Source organism: Tenrec ecaudatus, chromosome 4 (genome assembly GCF_050624435.1).
Source record: "Tenrec ecaudatus isolate mTenEca1 chromosome 4, mTenEca1.hap1, whole genome shotgun sequence".
Lineage (NCBI taxonomy): Eukaryota > Metazoa > Chordata > Mammalia > Afrosoricida > Tenrecidae > Tenrec > Tenrec ecaudatus.
Genome location: NC_134533.1, coordinates 55,845,183 through 55,865,463, shown reverse-complemented (window position 1 = coordinate 55,865,463; position 20,281 = coordinate 55,845,183). Strand labels below are relative to the sequence as shown.

At 38.9% G+C, this 20,281-nt stretch overlaps 1 protein-coding gene across 1 annotated transcript in view; it reads left to right on the top strand.

The window, feature by feature from the left end:
* Positions 1-20,281, top strand: part of PDE3B (phosphodiesterase 3B) — a 149,941-nt gene that overhangs the window by 88,761 nt on the left and 40,899 nt on the right. Inside the window, exons 2-4 of the mRNA XM_075546017.1 lie at positions 12,765-12,815; positions 15,425-15,673; positions 19,364-19,506. Of these exons, the coding sequence (XP_075402132.1) occupies positions 12,765-12,815; positions 15,425-15,673; positions 19,364-19,506 (443 nt within the window). The remainder of the gene's footprint in view (positions 1-12,764; positions 12,816-15,424; positions 15,674-19,363; positions 19,507-20,281) is intronic.

Below are 20,281 nucleotides of genomic sequence, written 5' to 3'. Positions count from 1 at the left end.
TATGAGGGAGCAATTTGTGTTTGCTCTAGAGAAATTCTGCAGGCAGTCAGTTGCTGGGCTATGTAACAGAGATCCATGGCTCAGTCTGTCTTTAAGTTGATTTGCAGCTTCAGTTGAATACCAGCTTTTGGTTGGTAACTGTCCAGTGAATGTCTCCTCGGTAATATCTTGCTCCTCTCTCATCTCTTCTCGTTTCAAGGAGATGAAAGTCTTCGTCAGCCTGTGGAAACATTTCACTTAATCTTCCATCAATTCCTAGCGCCTTGTTTTTTGACTAATGCCTTCCATGCAGTGTAGACTTTAATACCACTGGTTCTTAGCCATATGCTGCCTCTTGAAATCGTTGCTAGTCAACTAGATAGTTTTAGTACAGTGACTTTGTTTATTTCTTCCATTTTCTTTTGGTGCTTGCTGCTTTGGTTAATATTTTCCCATGAAACCTTCAATATTTCAACTCAAGGCTTGAGTTTTCGTCAGTTCCTTCAGGTCCAGAGATGTATGCTGTGCATGTTCTTCCTCTCTGGAAGTAAGCTTCCATCCCAAAGTCCTAGCGCAGAGACGTATGGTCTTGGTGTGTACCAAAAGGTTTTCATGCTTTGCTTGGAAATATTATCAAAATTTTCATGGCTTCTTGCCCTTACTTACTGAAGTTTCAAAGAAGATAGTGTGGAGAATATAGAATGATCAGTCTATGAAGAAGGTAGAAAAAAAGATGCAGCCTGGGGAAAATCATGTATGCCCTAGTTAACATTTTGTTTTTATGCGTTTGTGTGATACCACATGTGTAGATTTGTATTCTCTTTATACTAGAGACCCACTCTTGATTAGGGCGTAGAATTGTTCTCAGTTATTTCTGTAACTGTTTTTACCAGTATTCTAGGATTTCAGAAACCCAGTTTAGAGCATTCTTTTCTTTTCTTTTTTTAATTGGGGACACATGAAAACAATGAACAGTTAATAGATGCAAAAATTATGTTCAAGGGAGGAAGGAACGGGTAGGGAGGGGGAAAATGAGCTGATACCAAGAGCTCAAGTAGAAAGAAAATGTTTTGAGAATGATGAGGGCAACAGATGTACAAATATGCTTGACACACATGGATGGATTGTGATAAAAGTTGTATGAGCACCCAGTAAAATGATTTAAAAAATATATGTTCAAATGACACAAAATACCTTAGCTAAGATGATTTCTCTCTCATTATGCAACAGTGTAAACAGTGTCCAGGTTTTAAAGAATAGAGTCATGGTTAAAATTATGATGATGACACACTTTATGTGGAAATCAGAATCAATCTAACATTTCATAATTATGAAATGTGTGTGAACTAATTTGTTTCCTTTTTCATTCTCAATACTAATCACCAATGAGGAACAACTAGTTCCTCACAAATCATTCATTACTTTGTAGAAGTAGTTAACACTCTATTACAATTTCCTAGTTTTCATGTTTGCCTAAGTATTGATATTATATACAGCAATATTTCCATTAAGGATTTCATTCTATGGTTCTAACAGGGATCTTCAAAAAGTCTGTTAAAAATTACATGATACTTTAATTGCATTTTTTACATGAACTTTTTGAACCTCTGTTGTATTTAATGCCAATTCTTATGAATATTTCTCCTTTTCTGGTTCATTCCTATCACTATGCATATTCTCTAGAGATTTTATGTTAAAAACAATGTATTTACATTCTGTTTTCAATGGTTGTTTCATTTCATTCTTCCCTATACAGCAGTTTCTCACAGAAAAGTTTTTTGTAGATGCTATCTCTACTTCCTTATCTTCTTAAATTCTTTCTAATTAAAGTTAAAACTGAACAAATACAGATACTCCCCAATTTACGACATACTTGAGTTATGAAAAACTACATTTATGACCAACCTGTCTGGATTTTTAATTTATTGGCTTTTTAAAGACATGTTTTATGTTGCAGTGCATAATCTGCTGATGTAATCATTCTCAGATGTTCATCTGCAGATATTTAAGGACCAGCTTTATAAAGATAATGGTAAAGACGGCTTTTAAAAAGAGCTACTGGACTTGGCCAAACTGACGTACAGTGGACTCTAGTCGGGGACTGCCTTTGCTCATAAGATATGTGTAAAGCAGGAGTGGGGAACCTTTTCCTGCCAACGGCCATTTGGAAACTTATAACATCATCTGCAGGCCATACAGAACGATCAACTTAAAAATTAGTCTGCTCTATTTGGTTAAACATTTAATTCACGCACCCCTAATGTGATGGCTGAATCGGCCTTTCTTTGGTAAGGTTTGTGATCTTTCGAGTGTAGATTTCTTGAGCCTTGTATGGTGAGGGGCCTAATGTAAAGGACGCAGACTCGGGATAACGGATACTTTACCTTCTCTTCTCGTTAGCTTTGAACATGACCATTAACATTCACGTGCCCTGGGTGCCCTTCCCAAACCCACAGAGATCATTACCATCCTGAATTTCTTTATAGTTTTCCATATGTTTACATTCCTAGGAAAATGTTCTAAAATTGATTGTGGTAATGATTGTTCAACTTTTCTTGACTTGACTGAATTATTGAAATGTATATGTGCCATTAAAACTGTTTAAACAAAAAGGAAATGCCAGAAACCCAAACTCACTGCCAATAAGTCAATTTGGACTCAGAGCAACTCTGTGGGACAGAGTGGAACTACCCAAATGGGTTTCCTAGACTGTGAATCTTCTTAGACGTGGAAAGCCTCGTCCTTCTCCTGCATAGTGGTTGGTGGTTTTGAACTGATGATCTCTGATAAGCAGCCCAACTTGTAGCCCATTACACGACCATGGCTTCTACCTCGGAAGAGGCTTTCTAATACGTATTTTATTTTACACTAATTAAACGATAATACACGTGTTCTTCTGTGACCTGCTTTTCTCATTCAATGTTACGTTTTGGGGACCCATTGTGTGGTGTCTAGCTGTTCTACAGTTTCATGCTTTATTTCTTGTTATAAAGGAACCCTGGTAGCTCAATGGTTAAAGCCCTTTCCAGTGAACCAAGAGGTCAGCAGTTGAAAACCACCAGCTGCTTTGTGGGAAAAGATGTGGTGGTCTGTTTCCATAAAGATTTACAGGTCGAAAACCCCCGTGATGTAGTTCTGCTCTGTCCTGTAGGATAGCTGTGGGGCAGCACTGACTTGACATTCTTGAAGGACATTCAAGTTCAGTGGGTTTTTTTGCTATCTCAAGATGTGCAGCTTTGTGCATTCAGGTTCGTATTCTGACGTCAAACTGTCTGTAGTGAAAGGGCATACTTTTTCTCCCCTCTGCCCCCCAATCGATTGTGGAGGGGAATATATATATATATGTATATATATATATAATTTTATTGGAGGCTCTTTCAGCTCTTATAACAAGGCATACATCCATTGTGTCAAGCACATTTGAACATGTTGCCATCATCATTTTTTAAACATTTACTTTCTACTTGGGCCTGTGGTATCAGCTCCTCTTTTTTTCCCCTCTCACCCTCATGACCCCTTGATAAATTATAAATTATTATTATTTTCATATCTTACATGGACTGTTGTCTCTCTTCACCTACGTCTCTGTTGCTTGTCCCCCTGTGTGTGAATTGATATTTTTATAAAATACAAGAAAAATATCTTAATAGTGTAGAAATGCTACGAAAGTTTCTCAACATTTATTCTTAATTTTTACGTTTATCTTGTGAACCAAACTGTGAGATACAGTTCCCAAAGATACATACCTAGCTTTGAGGTTCTTAGGGCATATAATTTTACTACCCAGTGAGAAAATTATATTTTCTAAAAATGACTAATAGGAATAAGTTGTTGTTCAAGATCAGATTCAAAGCCAACTTAGGAAGTACAAGTAAGAGAAATCCATGGTAGTGAGATGAAAGGAAGGCCAGGGAAGGGTACGTTTAACCAGGGGGAAAGGAGTCTACAGTACAAAATGCTATAATAGACCTAAAAGGAGTGATCATGGAGAAAAACATTGTGTCAGGTTTCCAGAGACCTTTAGTCTCTTTCTTTGTCTCCGTCCCTCATTCCTTCCATCTCCTCTTTCCTCCCTTCTTTCACTCGCTACCAAAGAGTCAATTCTGACTCATAGTGATCCTGTAGGGCAGGGTAGGACTACACTACTACCCCTGTGAGTTCCCAAAGACCATAACTCTTTTTTTTTTTCAGAAGAAAACAAGATATAGTTTTATAAACTATACATACAGAAGTTCATTAAAATTAAAAAGCCATAAGAGGAAAATAGTGATAAATTTGACCACTTCAGAAAATTTTCATATTCCCCAAAGGCAACAAAATTATCATTAATTGATAAGAAAAATAATGTTTGGAATAAATGATTTAAAGTTCATAAGAAATAGAACTGTTTTCCTGAGCATATAAAAGGATGCTTCCAATTGTTGAGGGGAAGAGAAACCGAAAAACCTCCTGGAAATGGGCCAAGGCCATGAACAAGTAGCTCAGGGGACAGCAATGCATAAAGTACCCCTCCCCCCAACAGTTTTATTGCACTAAAATTCACATAGCCTACCCTTGCCTAGTTCAGTCATATTTAAAAAGAGATGTGTACACATCACCATGATCAGTTCCAGTGCATCTTCCTCCCGGACTATTCATTCACCTTTTTCTCTCAATTCTCCTCAAACTCCTGCCCCGCATCCTCAACAAGGCATTACATCAATTACTGTCTGTATACATCCTCCCCTTCTGTGCTTATATATTGGGAAACAGCAAAGATGAGAGAGGGAGGGAGGGAGGGAGAGAGAGCGAGAGGAAGAAGAAGAAGGAGGAGGAGGAGGAGAAAGAGGGGGAGGGAGGAAGGAAGGAAGGAAGGAAGAGGAGGGAGAAAGGAAAACAAAAGACCACCAGCAGCATTAAAATAAGCCAGAGAGAAAACTTTTGTTTACGAGGCCCACTGGCGGAGATGCCACCCGCGGGCGGCTTCCCTGCACTCCGGGAGATTTATTCAAATAACACGACTACGACACCTGTAACTAACTCTTCCCACTTTACCTCGGCTGCCACAAGTCCACCTAATGCCACCACCAAGGGAAACGGAGGCTCCCTGCAGTGTACGGCTAGTCTCTTCATGGTCGCACTCTCCCTTCTACATCTTTACTGTTAAGAGACTCAGGCCAAGAAACACCTCTACTTTCCTATCTTCTCTACTCAATCCGCACGGTGGCTGCAAGTTCCAGCGTGCATGGAAAACCAGATCTTCCTTCAATATACTGTTTCCGCACCTGCTTCATCGACTCAGAAGATGTTGAGAATCTCAAATTTCACTGATTGCTGATTGGAAGAACACACGAAGAGTTTGACGAGATGATGAAAGCCATTATCATGAGCTCCATGTACAAGGTGAAGAGTGACAACATCCAAAAATTAGGAGATGGGGTCTTTAAATGTGGATTAAGAATTATGGACACTGAAAACGCTACCTTATGGGGGAGGGGCGGGAAATGGTTTTTATCTTTTCTAGAGATAAATGATGGGATATGGAATTGAGGTTAATTTGTTCTTGAAATCTATAAGGCCATAAAGTGATTAGGTAATATTAAAAAAGAAACAAGCGAGAAATATTTAAACTGAGAACAAATCCAGAATGGGTAAAGAGGGAGATCCGCTGACCGGGTACTCTACTATGCCATAGTTCCATCCACCATAGTCAAGTTTACAATAATCTCTGTCAGATTGTGGGGTTATTTATGTCCCTGGCTGTGATCAGAGGGCATTTGCCGGAGGCGTAATCTGACTCGATATTCTACAGATGACTTTTGGGCTCCCACTGTCCTCCACAGCCTTCTGTCAGTTGAGCGCTCACAATTTGAGCTCTGAGACCTTTCCTTCCATCATATTTAGACTTTGTTCTTTGTCATCTTTGGATCACACGAGTGTGCTTCTTCCATGTGTAGTTGATGCCTCACTTAGATGGCTGCGTGTGTGAATACAAGCTTTTAAAACCCCAGACACTTTTATTATTGATCACCAGGCACCTGCTTTCTTCACCGCACTTTGCTCTAGTAACCTTATCTTCAATGATCTCTTCATGAAGACAGGTAACAGGCAGGTCCATGTCAGAAGAAGTAAGTGTCCTCGGGTTGGTGCTAGAATTAATGGGAGCCCAGAATCCATTCACTTGTCTACCAGTTATGTACGACTCTGGTTTACTTTATTGCTCTCATAATCATTTTATAACAAACAACATTGTCAGTTATCCCCCTGGGGCACAGGGAAATTGCATTGACTGCATCAATCATTTATCCAATGGCATAACATTTGAGACACTGTTGGTAACAGGAGGTTCTGCAAGTATAACCCAGCCGCATCGTGAGTTGATGCTTTATGCAGATTGAATTCTTAAGTGATTGAGCTCTGTTGAGATTGATCATGGGGGCTAGTGCTAGGGAATATTTCCAATAACATTCCTTTACAGGGCCAGATCTTTCCCTACCAGATAAATACATATTAAAGCAAGGAGGGTATTAAGATAGTGAATATTTGGTAGTTCTGGGACACCTTGCATTAGACAGCTGCTAAGCCAGGGATCCTGATCAAGACCAAGACTGTAACTCTTTATGGAAGTAGAAAGCCTCATTTTTCTCCCGAGGAGCAATTGGTAGTTTCAAACTGCGGACCTTTTGGTTAGCAGCCCATTGTGTAATTGCCGTGGGACCAGAGCTCCGGTCCTTCAATAGTACAAATAGAATAGGTATGCATTGTCATTTGCTAGCAGCAGATTCTGAGTTGTCGGCCTTGGAGTGGCCTCAGTATATGAGGAGCTTTCTAAGAAATGTAAGCTAAGACAGTAAAGCTTATGTGAGCAAGTGGTGTGATTTAGCCATTGGAGTGGGGCTCTAAAATTGATTGTACAATTATTCTTTATGATTGAACAGTGGAACTATTGAATTGTATGAGATGTGGATTAGGTGTCAATAAAAATGTACAAAAGAAAAGAAAAAGAAGCAAGTGGCCAGACTAGTATTTTTCTCAATCTATGTCTCATGATCACTTTTCTAAGGACTCTTTCGAAGCCCAGGTGGCAGAGTGGGTTCTGAATTGATCTGCTAAATGGCAGGTTGGCGGGTTTAACCTCTCAGGCACGCGGGGAGAGAGAGGCGTCTTCCTGCTCCCATAGTGACAGCCGTGGAAGCCCTAGGAAGACACTGTCCTGCTAGGAGTCTGAAGAGACCCAACGTCAGTGAGTTTGGGTTTTGGAAGGAGCCTTTTTCTCCTCTCTAGCTGTTTTCCATCCGCGTGAAATGTCCTCCCGTCCTCGTAGGTGTATAATCTATTCATGTACCTTGACCCTTTGGAACACACAAGCCATTTTAATATTTTTTGTTTGCTTCCAAGAAGCAATTTTCACCTTCTTGGAAGCAGTATGACCTCCTTTGTGAACGTATGTGTAAATACAAGTATGGCTCTTAGAATTTAAGTGCAAATAGTTTAAAACGTAATGTTCATTTAGTTACATAGGTGAAGGGAGGTGAGGGGGAAGGGAGGATTGATTCAATGTGAGAAACCATCCTCATGAGAGTTTCTGCTCGCATTAGTAGGAAGTAAGCTTCTACTTGGAGGAATGAAGCAGAGAAATGAGGTGTAGGCATCGGTCACAATTTAATAGAATTCTTGTAGAAGTGTGGATGGGGTTGCAGGATCCTCATGGAGTCAAGTTGCGTTAGGTAAATCTGCTGCACAAGACCTCTTCGGAGTATTGAAAAGCAAAGATGTTACTCTGAAGACTAAGGGGCGACTCATCCAAGCCATTGTATTTTCAACTGCCTCATATGCATGTGAAAGTTGGATATTGAATAAGGAAGACCAAAGAAGAATTGATGCATTGGCTCTGTGGTACAGAAGAAGAGTGTTGACAGTACCATGGACTGCCAAAAGGACAAACAAATCTGTCTTGGAAGAAGTACTGCCAGGGTGTTCCTAGAGGCAAGGATGATGAGACTTTGCCTTACATGCTTTGAAAGTGTTGCCAGGAAAGAGCCTGAAGAAGCACATCATCCTTGGTAAAGTGGCGGGGCAGTGAAAAAGAGGAAGGCCCTTAAGAACACGGAGTGATACAGTGGCTCCAACAGTGGGTTCAGGCATAGGACAATTGTGAGGCTGGCGCCCAGCACCGGGCCGTGTTTCATTCTGTTGTGCACAAGTCACCCTGGATCAGGACTGACTAGGTGGCACCTAGGAACAACAAAAGCACAGTTAGCCAAGATTGTGAGCTAAGAATGCAAGCGAACGAATCGATGCCCAGCCAGTAGGTAAGTTTTAATGACATGTCACTAGATCAGTTGTTTTCATTGTGGTCAATTTTAGAGTTTTATTAGTGAATTTAGAAAAAATATCAGCTTTATAGATATTCTGATGATGGGAGGAATTGTTAAGAGGTGACATCTTTAATTTTAAAAAAACCCAACCACCTTTGACAGACTATAATTGAGACAGAAATAAAATAAGCAGTTGGGTCTAAAAAGCAATTGTACAAGAACAGCATGAAGAAAATGGAACACAAGCCTATCCGATGATTCTAGCTTATGATCATCTTAATTTGTGGGAGTCCCTGGAGGAATAAGCATGCGTTAATGCATTAGGCTGCTAACTGAAAGGTGGTTTGAATCTAGCCCAGGGGCCTTGGAAGAAAGGCGGTGGTACACTTCGGAACAAATCATCCATTGGCACTCTGTGGAATGCAGTTCTGTTCTGAAGCACACAGAGCTGTCATGAGTCAGGCTCGATTTGATGGCAGAGTTTGGCTGCTCACTGAAAGGCTGGTGGTCACGCCCACCCAGAAGCTTTGAGATAAAAGCCTAGTGGTCAAGAAAATCCTATAGGACATTTCTACTCTGCCACATGGGATCCTATCACCTGAATGACACCAATAGCATTATCTACTGATCTGAAGAAAAACAAAGATAGGTATGTCATATGCAACACACACCTTTTGTGACTCACAAATCCTACCCTATACTTTACAGAGAAGTGTGCTGGCTCCTGACCAAGTAATGATAAATAACATTGAAGACCTTTTGCAACCGGGAGACTTCAGACCAAGGACAAGAAACAACACAGTTCAGTATATATGTTATATTATAAATGCATGAGGCTTATATGGAATATGAGGGATCAAGGCTCTTAGAAGATAGAAATTATAATTTTAAGGGCATTTAGTAAACTTTAAAGACAGTTAAGATCTATCTTACAGTGAAAGAACTGAAGAAAAAAATCAAGCCTCCAGTTGCCATATAGAAAGATTCTATGATCTAAATGTTAAACGATGCAGAAAGCATCAAAAGAAGATGGAAAGAATACAGAGTCATCAAATGAACCCCCCCCAAAAAAAACACTAGTCAATATTCCACCATATCAGAAGGTAGCACATGAGCAAGAACCAGTCGTACTGAAGGAAGAAGTTCAAGCTGCACTGAAGGCATTAGCCAAAACAAGGCTTCAGGAACTGGTACTACTGATTGAAATGTTTCAACAAGCTGATAAAACACCAGAAGCACTTAATTGTCTATGCCAGGAAATTTGGAAGGCAGCTACTTGACTCACTGATGGGAGATTCATGTGTTTGCTCCCATTCCAAAGAAAGGTGACCCAAACAGAATGTTCAAGTTATAGAACAATATCATCGATACCACCTGCAAGTAAAATCTTGCTTAAGATCGTCCAACAGTGGTTGCAGCAGGACATTGACAGGGAGCTGCCAGAGGTTCAGGTCAGATTCAGATAAAAATGTGGAACAGAGGGTATCATTGCTGAGGTCAGCTGGATCTTGGCTCAAAGCAGAGAACAGAAAGATGTTTACTTGTGTTTTATGGACTACACCAAAGCATGCAACTGTGTAGATCAAACAAAGTGTGGATAACCTAAACAACGACGGGAATTCCAGAGCATTTCATTGTGTTCCTGTGAAACCTGTAGATGGAGTAATAGGCAGTTATGCTAACTGAACAAAAGAATTCTACTTGGTTTTAAACCAGAAAAGGTGTGTCAGGGCTGTGTGCTCTCATTACACATATTCAATCTGTGTACTGAGCAAACCATCAGAAGTTGGCTTATAGGGAGAGGAATGGGGCATTAGGATTGGAGGAAGGCTTAGTAACAACTTGAGATATGCAGATGACAACCTGGCTTGCTGAAAGTGAGGAATTCTGACTTGAAGCACTTGCTAAAGAAGATCAAGGGTTGCATGCAGCCTTCAGTGTGGATTATAACTCAATGTAACTCTAAAACTCTCGAAAAACTCACTGCCATCACGTCTATGCCAACTTATAGCAACCGTATAGGACAGTGCGGGATTGCTTCTGTGAGTTCTGGAGACTGCAAATATTTCCTGGAGCAGAAAGCCTCATCTTTCTCTGCAGAACTGTTGGTAGTTTCAAACTGCAGATCTTGCGGGTTGCAGCCAAACTTGTAGCCACTATGCCACCAAAATCTTCACAACTGCCCCAATAGGTAGTATCATGATCAATGAAGAAAAGGTTGAAGTTCTCACGGATTTTGTCTCGCTTGGATCCACAATCAGTGTTCATGGAAGCAACAGTCAAGAGATGAAAAGATTCATTTTATTGGGTAGATCTGCTGCACGAGACCCGTTTAGAGCATTGGAAAGCGAAGATGTACTAAGGCGTATCTGACTCAAGCCATGATACTTTCTATTGCCTTAGATACATATAAAAGTGGGACACTGAACAAGGAAGACCGAAGAAAATCAATGCATTTGAACGGTGGTCCTGGAGAAGAATATTCAAATTACCATGGGCTTCCAAAAGAACAAACATCTGTCTTGGAAGAAGTATGTCCAGAGTGCTTGTTGGAGGCAAGAATGATGAGACTTGGTCTCACATACTTTTGACATGTAGTCGGAGGAGACCAGTCCTTGAGAAGGTCATCATTTTTGGGAAAGTGGAGGGGCAGCGAAAAAGAGGAAGGTTGTCACGGAGATGGATTGGCACAGTGGCTGTAGCAGAGGGCTCGAGAATGGGAACAATTGTGATTATGGCACCAGACTGGGCAGTGTCACTTTCTGTTGTGCACAGGGTCACTGTGGGTCAGAACCAACTTGATGGCATCTAACAACAAGAATAACAAAGACATTTAGGATTAATAATAGCTGGTAGTTATAGTTTGCTGAATTAAAGCTAATCATAATTCTTTGAACATAGTGATTATTGAATCAGATAGCAGCTAGAAATTCTGCCAGGAAGAAAATCTGGTCTAGAACTAAGAACCTATCATATAGGGTCTGTAAAGGCAATGTACATGGAGACAATCATTGGTATATCAATATGGGGGGATTGGCTTTATAAATTCACTTTTAATCTAACCATAGTATAAATGTTTTATAGGTAAGAAAATAGCACCATCCTTTGGCACTGGTTTGTGACACTAAATGAAACACCTTTCAGGAGGGGACAATGACATATTATTACAGGGTAGAAATTTACAAAACCATAACTTTTTAAAATTAAATACTTTGAGTGGGGGCTCTTAAATTCTTTTTTTTTAACAATTCATTAGGGGCTCATACAACTCTTATCACAGTCCATACATATTCATACATCAATTGTGTAAAGCACATCTGTACATTCTTTGCCCTAATCATTTTCTTTTTTTTTCTCCCCTTTTCTTTTTTTACATTTTATTAGGGACTCATACAACTCTTATCACAATCCATACATATACATACATCAGTTGTATAAAGCACATCCATACATTCCCTGCTCCAATCATTCTCAAAGCATTTGCTCTCCACTTAAGCCCTTTGCATCAGGTCCTCTTTTTTTTTCCCCTCCCTCTCTGCTCCCCCCTCCTTCATGTGCCCTTGGTAATTTATACATCATTATTTTGTCATATCTTGCCCTATCCGGAGTCTCCCTTCCCCCCCTTCTCTGCCGTCCCTCTCCCAGGGAAGAGGTCACATGTGATCCTTGTAATCAGTTCCCCCTTTCCAACCCACTCACCCTCCACTCTCCCAGCATCGCCCCTCACACCCTTGGTCCTGAAGGTATCATCCACCCTGGATTCCCTGTTTCTCCAGCCCTCATATGTACCAGTGTACAGCCTCTGTCCTATCCAGCCCTGCAAGGTAGAATTCGGATCATGGTATTTGGGGGGAGGAAGCATCCAGGATCTGGGGGAAAGCTGTGTTCTTCATCGGGGCTCTTAAATTCTTATCACAATCCATACATTCATCTATTGTGTCAAGCACATTTGTACATATGTTGCCATCATCATTTTCAAAGCATTTTCTTTCAGTAAGCCTTGATATCAGCTACTCATTTTTTTCCCTCTCCCCCCACTCTCCCTCCTCATGAACCCTTGGTAATTTATAGATTATTATTTTCATATATTACATCATCCTCTGGATTACATAATTTTTATGATTATATATTATTTTTTAGTTTATACTTGCCCTTTTAATAATAATAGATATTTGGAAGCCTAATAGAGCATATCTTAGTGATTTTATTCTTAAGTTTACTCTTCTGATTCTTTAGTTAGCTATTGGACAAAATTTGTAGAAGAATTCCATTATCTTTCTATTCCATTTTTCCATGAAGTTTTGAAGCCCTTTTATATTATTAATAACAGCCTATTAATAGTTTACCTATAAGTAAATTTTATTCTCAGCTTCCCAATTTTCTTCTAAATTTGAACTTATTTTAGCAATCTCTGATATGCTGTATTTTGTCTTTATAAATATTTGTTTTTTCATAGTTTGTCAACTAAGTGATTTTTTTTTCTTTCAGATGATTCTCTGGGATTGGGACTTAAAGCAATGGTATAAACCTCATTATCAGGTAAATATAAGCAGCATCACTTATAACCAATATCTGTAGTGTGACTCGAGACATTTAAATTAAAATGTACTTATAATATTTCTGTGCCATAAGATGTTCCTTAGTTAAAATACGTGGGACCTTTATTTAAGTAGATTTAAAAAATTCAATTTATGACTAAAATGTAATATGAAAATGATAAGCCAATCTTACGTAATTAGTCTAAACATGTTATTAATGTATTATGGGCTCAGAATAAACTAATATATCTATTATTTTCAAGTATGAAAAAGAGCCTGATGACAAAATGGGCTATGTGTTGTGTTGCTAACTGAAAAGACCAACAGTACATATTCACCAACCACTCAGAGAAAGAACAGACATCCTGCTCCCATAAGGATTTATAATCTATGAAGCCCATGGGGCAGTTCTGCACTGCCTATAGAGAGACTCTTTATGAATCTGAATTGACTCAATGGCAGTGAGTGAAGAATGAAAATATTTTCTTCTGATTGTGGACCACTGACGCACAGAGGGGGATGCTACTCTCCATCTCTTGATATGATCTCTCAAGATTTCCTATTATTCCATTAATATTGCAAATTATATTGTTTAATTTTTATGCATATGTATTTGCTTTACTTATTTTAACTATTCAAATTAGTGGAAGTTATCAGAGAGAGGTCTGGTTAATGATCTGTGGTGATATATATAGTTGTTGGTTTTAATGTTATTTATAGTAGATAAAAGCAAAAAAATAACTGGACTGTGCCACAGTAGTGGAGAACATTTTAAAATAAAAACTAACAAAAACAACATTAAAGAAAGAAAAACATATTCACAAACAGTAAGGACTTTCTTTAGGTACCATGACCTAAATGAAGTGTATAATATTTCTCAATTTGAACATGTATAGAAGATACTTAAGAAGCAGCTTTATTGTAACCTCATTAAACAATTTGAATAATTATGAGTTCCAAACATTCCCTTATAGGAATATAAGCTCAGGAAAAATGTAACAAATAGAGTAACACATTCAGTTGACTGCTCTGCTCTGTGCACTTCTTTCTAAGGGTAATTGGTTGAATGTCTTGTATGTCACATATGTATTTTCAAAAACTAAAAATAACTTGTATGCATCAATAAAATCTTTCTCCAAATTTTACTTTGTAAAAAGTACTTTTCTACTAATATTTTTGGGCTAAGCCATTGCTACTCTTTTCATGAGTTTTTTTTAACTATCTGACTCAAATCTCTTTTGACCTCGGAACTAATTTTATTTATGTATTTATTAATTTTTATAATACTCATTATAGTACCATTTATTACACTATAACTATAGGTGCTATACATTGTTTTAGTGCCCTACCTGCTTGGTCAGACTTAATTCTCAACTCACATCAACCCATACTGAGATAGATGCTATTATCCTCACCTTACAGTGGAAATAACCTAAAGAGGGTTCAGATGTTACATAACTTGCTCGAGGTCCCACAGATAAGGTTCAAGTCCAGATTTCAAGCTGCTGTCTTTTTGCAAAAAAAGCTTTGTCACTGTGCTGAATTGCCTCTTGAGGAAGGTGAATGAGAGAAATATTGTGTATCTTTAGGAGATATTTTGACATAGAGGGAAGAAAATCCTCAATAACTGAGTGAAAAGTTCAAATCATAGATTAAAAAATCATTTTATTGGGTATATATCTATTGGATCCAGCATATTTGTACATATGTTGCCATCATCATTTTCTAAACATTTATTTTATATTTAAGCCCTTGGTAGCAGCTCCTCTATTTTTCCTCCCATTTTTGGCCCCTTGATAAAATTATGTTATTATTATTTCATATCTAACACCAACCACTGTCTCCCTTCACCCTGTTTCTGTTGTTTTTCCCCCTGGGCGAGGTGGGGAGTGGGGTTATGTATGCATCGATCATTGTGATCAGTTTCACCTTCCCCCTAACTTTCCTCTACCCTCCTGGGATCACTACTACCATTTATGTGCTACCTGAGGGTTTATCTGACCAGGATTTGGTGTGTCGTGAGCTTTTACCTGTGTCAGTGCACATGCTCTGGTTTGGCTAGAATTGAACAGCAAGACTGGGCAAATCATTCATTTTTAAAGTAAGTACGGATTTGGTTTTATACCAGTTAGAAACTGTCAGTATGTCAGTAATAGATACCATTAAACATAGTGTGGTAAAGTAATAAAAAAAATTACTACTCACAGATGTATTCTCACTGTCAAAAATTTCTAAGTTAGAATTATCCTACTTAATATGTCATTTATACCATGTCCACATGAATGAAAACAAAACAGCAGAGTTCAGTCCCTGGAAAAGGACATCGTGCAGTGAACAAGAGGAAGACCCTGTGGCAATGTACTGATGCAGTAGCTGCAGCAATGGGCTCAAACGTAACCACAGTTGTGAGGATGGCACCGAACCAGGCAGTGTTTTAGTCTCCTGTCCATAGGGTACGGTCCGTTGAGTCAGCGCCAGTTCCATGGTACCCGACAACAACGCAAGTCTTCAGTTGCTTAGATACATCAAAGGCCTTGATTCAAAGAAGAGTAGGTTTTTCTTAAATATTAAGTTTCCCGTGTACGTAAGTTTATATCTTTTCTTTTCTAGAACTCTGGAGGTGGAAGTGGAGTTGACCTTTCTGTGCTAAATGAAGCTCGCACCATGGTGTCAGACCTTCTGATTGATCCAACCCTCCCCCCACAAGTCATCTCTACCCTACGGAGCATCAGTAGCCTGATGGGTGCTTTCTCAGGTTCCTGTAGGCCAAAGATTAACCCTCTCACACCATTTCCTGGATTTTACCCCTGCGCTGAGATGGAAGACCCAGCTGAGAAGGGAGATCGAAAACTTTACAAGGTCAGAGTACTGTCAACAAGCCAGTTTTCCATATGTAATATTTTCAAATGAAAGTTTGCTCTTTATAGACAATAGAATGTATGTTTCTTTTCCCCAAAGACTGCTCTCCTTTATACTATATTGAGCCTCTTGGGACTTCAGAGGTAGTTAATTAGTTCAGATCAGCCTTGATGGAAATTCAATTCTTAATCCAAATAAGAGTGCTATAATTAACAGTAATAACTTGAATGGTAACAAGTATTTATTATTCTTATTGTTGTCAAGCGCTACAAAATAAGAAACAGATTTAATTCCTGCATAAATCAGTACTCAACATGTTATTATTCTGTGGAATGCAGGAATTGTTCTTGTTAAGAACCAAGAGGAAACAATCACTATAATTTTTGTTTTATGATTTACATAGCATTTACTTTTTTAAATTCACAATTATTAGAAACCTGCCCCCTCCCCCTTCTTCCCTGGGCATTTCTGCCCATCAGAGATTGAAATAGCCTATTTGGCATTGCTTTTTCCCCTCATTAGATATAAGATTAATTTCTCTGTAAAGTGAGTTTCGCAATATGTTGCCTTTACAAAACAATACCGTTCCAAATGGATGTGTGCTTTGCTTGTTCACCACGCTTTCTCTTGTCTGGGCTGTTTATCCCCATCTTCACCAATAGCTACAATCGGGAAAATGTGTAACTAGGAACTTGTAAGAGATTAGAACTCAACTACTGTGCTCTACAACTAAGACAACTGGCCGCGAAAGAACTAAGTTCAAATCAGTTTAATTTTTTTAGTTGAACAGTTTGAAAAATGTCAAATATCTTCTTTTTCTCATAACCACTTTCTTGGAAGCTAATACAGATAGCGTCCCGTAGTTCAGTCACATCAGGCAGTATCGCACAGTGGTTTTTCCACAATCCGTTTCAAAGCATTCTCTTCCTTCCTGAGCTCCTGACATCAGCTCCCTCTAACCGCCCCCCAGCCCTGCCCCCACAAACTCTTATTCTACTTGCTGTTCTATAGGCTCCTCAATCCTGGGTTTCATGTACTGAAAAACAGAAAAATATATATCAAAAATTCAAGAGGGTGACCCCCAGTGACATGACACATCTGAGAGAAACCCCAATATTAACAAACAAATTAACCCAAAAAATACAGAAATGTTGAAAACCAGATCAGGCTTAACGTGCATCATAGGGGGAATCAACTGACAAGATTGTAACCATTCAAGTCAGGTTTATCCTTTTGCGCTTCTGTAGTCATCCCTCCATGTACCATGTTTAGTAACCACTTTCCTCCCGTCCCTCTACTATGGATAGAGGGAAATCACCGGAGGCTTATTTCCTGTGTAGATTCCGCAAATGTATCTTGGGCTCCCACGGTCATCCATAGCCTTCTGAAAACGGAATTCTCACAATTTAGTCTCTGATACTATTCCCTCCATGTTTGGGTTATATGGTTTACTATCCTTCGGTGACTGATGATGGTGTGCTTCTTCCATGTGGACTTAGTTGACATCTCACTTAGATGGCTGCTTGTTTGGAAACAAGCCGTTAAGACTCAAGACACTATTTTATTTGAAGAGTAATTCTGTTTAGTTAGTTCTCAGTACTGAGGTTCAGACATGCTGAAGCTCAAACAAGCCCATCTAGGTAAAAATAATTTGAAAATCATTATTGATCACAATCCCAACCATAGGTAGTTATGTGGTCCGTTATTTTTAATTGATTAAGTAGCAGTTCCAGCGGTGCTACTTATAACAATGGCATTTTTCAGCAATCCACCTATGAGATAGGTTAATCACAAGTCTCCAAAAAACAGCAATAAATTTATCAATAAACTAAGTATTCAATATATTACTGAATTTATATTTACTCGAATTTTCTTCCTTTATATTCCCATTTGCTATTTGGAGTAGTAATTCCTAATGACCAAAATCCCGTTGACATCAGTATTGTGCTTGTGTTTACTAAGTAGAAAGAGTGCATTGGTACATTTTAAAAATATTTCAAACAATAAAATTAATTAAACAGGAAGCCTAAATGCCTCATTTCCTGAACAGTTAATCTACTGATAGGAGTAAGTCATATAAGAATCAGGAAATAACCCCCTATTCCTTTCCCTTGTGTTTCTTAAACTCCCATTTGAATGCCATGTCTAATTTGTCCTTGCTTTTGGAAAAGACTATAAAAAAGCCTTATGTTACTTCAGAAAAGAGCAACAGTATCAACAAAAAAGATTATTAAAATAAAACAATTCTGAAGTTATGTTATAATATAAGTATAGGTGTGTTAAGAACTATAAAAGGTTCTATGGACCTAAATTATAGGCAGTGGCAGGATTGGTTTTATAAAAAACTTTCAACGAGTGGCTAACCAGGGACCTTTATAAAGTCAACATCCTTGGGAAATTTTAAATGGGAAACAGATACATATCTCTCTGTGATTGTTTCAGTGTCTGCTGATAGGGAACTTAATAGGAAACAGAAGCTATTTTATATAAATCTCCACAAAATAAATACTTATATAAACATTGGATATTTTCATTAAAGGAACATAGGGATACTGTATGATGTTTATAAATTTTAGCATAAAGATTACCAATGCTAAAGTTATTAATTTAATTATTAAGTCAGAAGGTAACTCAGAAGTATATCTTTTCTTCAGATTAACTGCTAGAAAAAAAAGAATATGTGTGTGTATATATATATATATATCGTATTGAATGAAGGGGGAAGTGCAGAGTGGAGACCCAAGGCCCAAGTGTCGGCCAATGGAGATCCCCTCATAGAGGGGTTTAGGAGAGGAGATGGGTCAGTCAGGGTGCGAGGTAGTACCAATGAAGAGCACAGCTTTCCCCCAGATCCTGGATGCTTCCTCCCCCCAACTACCATGATCCGAATTCTACCTTGCAGGGCTGGATAGGACAGAGGCTGTACACTGGTACATATGAGGGCTGGAGGCACAGGGATTCCAGGGTGGATGATACCTTCAGGACCAAGGGTGTGAGGGGCGATGCTGGGAGAGTGGAGGGTGAGTGGGTTAGAAAGGGGGAACTGATTACAAGGATCCACATGTGACCTCTTCCCTGGGAGAGGGACAGCAGAGAAGGGGGGAAGGGAGACTCCGGATAGGGCAAGATATGACAAAATAACGATGTATAAATTACCAAGGGCACATGAGGGAGGGGGGAAGGGGAGGGAGGGGGAAAAGAGAGGGAAAAAAAAGATGAACTGCTAGATACAATAGATAAAATTATACTGAAAACTATAAAACAGTTTTTTATATTGAGCTGATCTTCCCTGATCCTAAGCTGCTCCTCTGAAGTAATTTTTAAGGGAAAGTCTGTTTTTTACCCATATTTAAAATTATCCCTTGTTTCTTTCTCATAAAAGTAGGGATAAGTGTGTAGAAGAGAAGGAAAAAAGAAAACCTTACTTAAATTGCAAAGAATTCAGAAATAATTTTAACTAAGAAGAACATGAATGGATCAATTCAATATATAATATATGTAAATTTTGGAATGTGTAGAATGTAAACTCTGGAAGAAACTGGCAGACTTAGCGTAATGTTCTAGTTCTCTTAGATTAAAATTATAATGTAAAATACAATTTGAATTGACATCTTCATGTGCCCCCTTTAATATTACATAGATAGCACATTAACAGAAGAAGATTTTAACCACTGTTAAATTATTCAACAGGGGCTAAATAGTCGGAGCAGCTTGCCAGCACCACCGTTGAGGAGGAGCTCGGGAACTTCAGGTCTACCGCCTTTTGAGCAGTCTTCTTCGAGATGGGAACGGAGTAATGGCAAAAGAGCGCATCCAGAACTTGGCATTTCAAGGTAAAATCCTTCAACCCTTTTAAAGAAATCTAGATTTAATACATCTACTTTGTTTCTGTGAATAGGGTTTTAAATAATCCCAAAAGTAGACAGGAATGCTTAATAATAATAACAGTGAAAAACTGATTGTTACAAAGAACTTAATAGACCTCTGTGAAAACTTAGGTAGGTTGGGACCAAGGTGTGGTGGTCAATCAGAAGATTTAAGGAAACGAGGATGCATTTAGGGAAAGGTACTGGAAGAGCTACTAAATTGCTAGATGTGGCCATGATAGGGGTGGTCACCAAAGGTAGATGAACAGAGGATGAGTAAGTTCTCAGAGTTATCTCAGATAATAGGTGTAAAGTCGTGAGACTCTTTCAAATCCTATTCCTACCAGAGGGCTGAGGCGGATAATACATCCTATTAAGGATGTAGTTAGACCTGTTGTTAGTCATGATGGCCTTAGGTATCACAGAAAATGTTACCAGGCCCAACTCTGCCACCACTTGACTGGTGTGCTGCTGGAAGCTGTGTCACTGATATTTCACATATTAGCATTGCCCAAGTAACAGGTTTCAGCAGAGCTTCCAGATTAAGAAGAGACTGCGGAGAAGGAGTAAGCTGCTACCTTCTGAGGAGTTAGCCACTGAAAACCTTGTAGATAGCATTGAAACCTTTTCAGATACCAAGACCCTCATGAATAGACGAGAGCCTGGTTAGGGATAGTGCCAGAAGATGAGCCCTTCGTGTTAGAGGCGCTCAGAATATGGCAGGGAGAGCTGCCCTCAACGT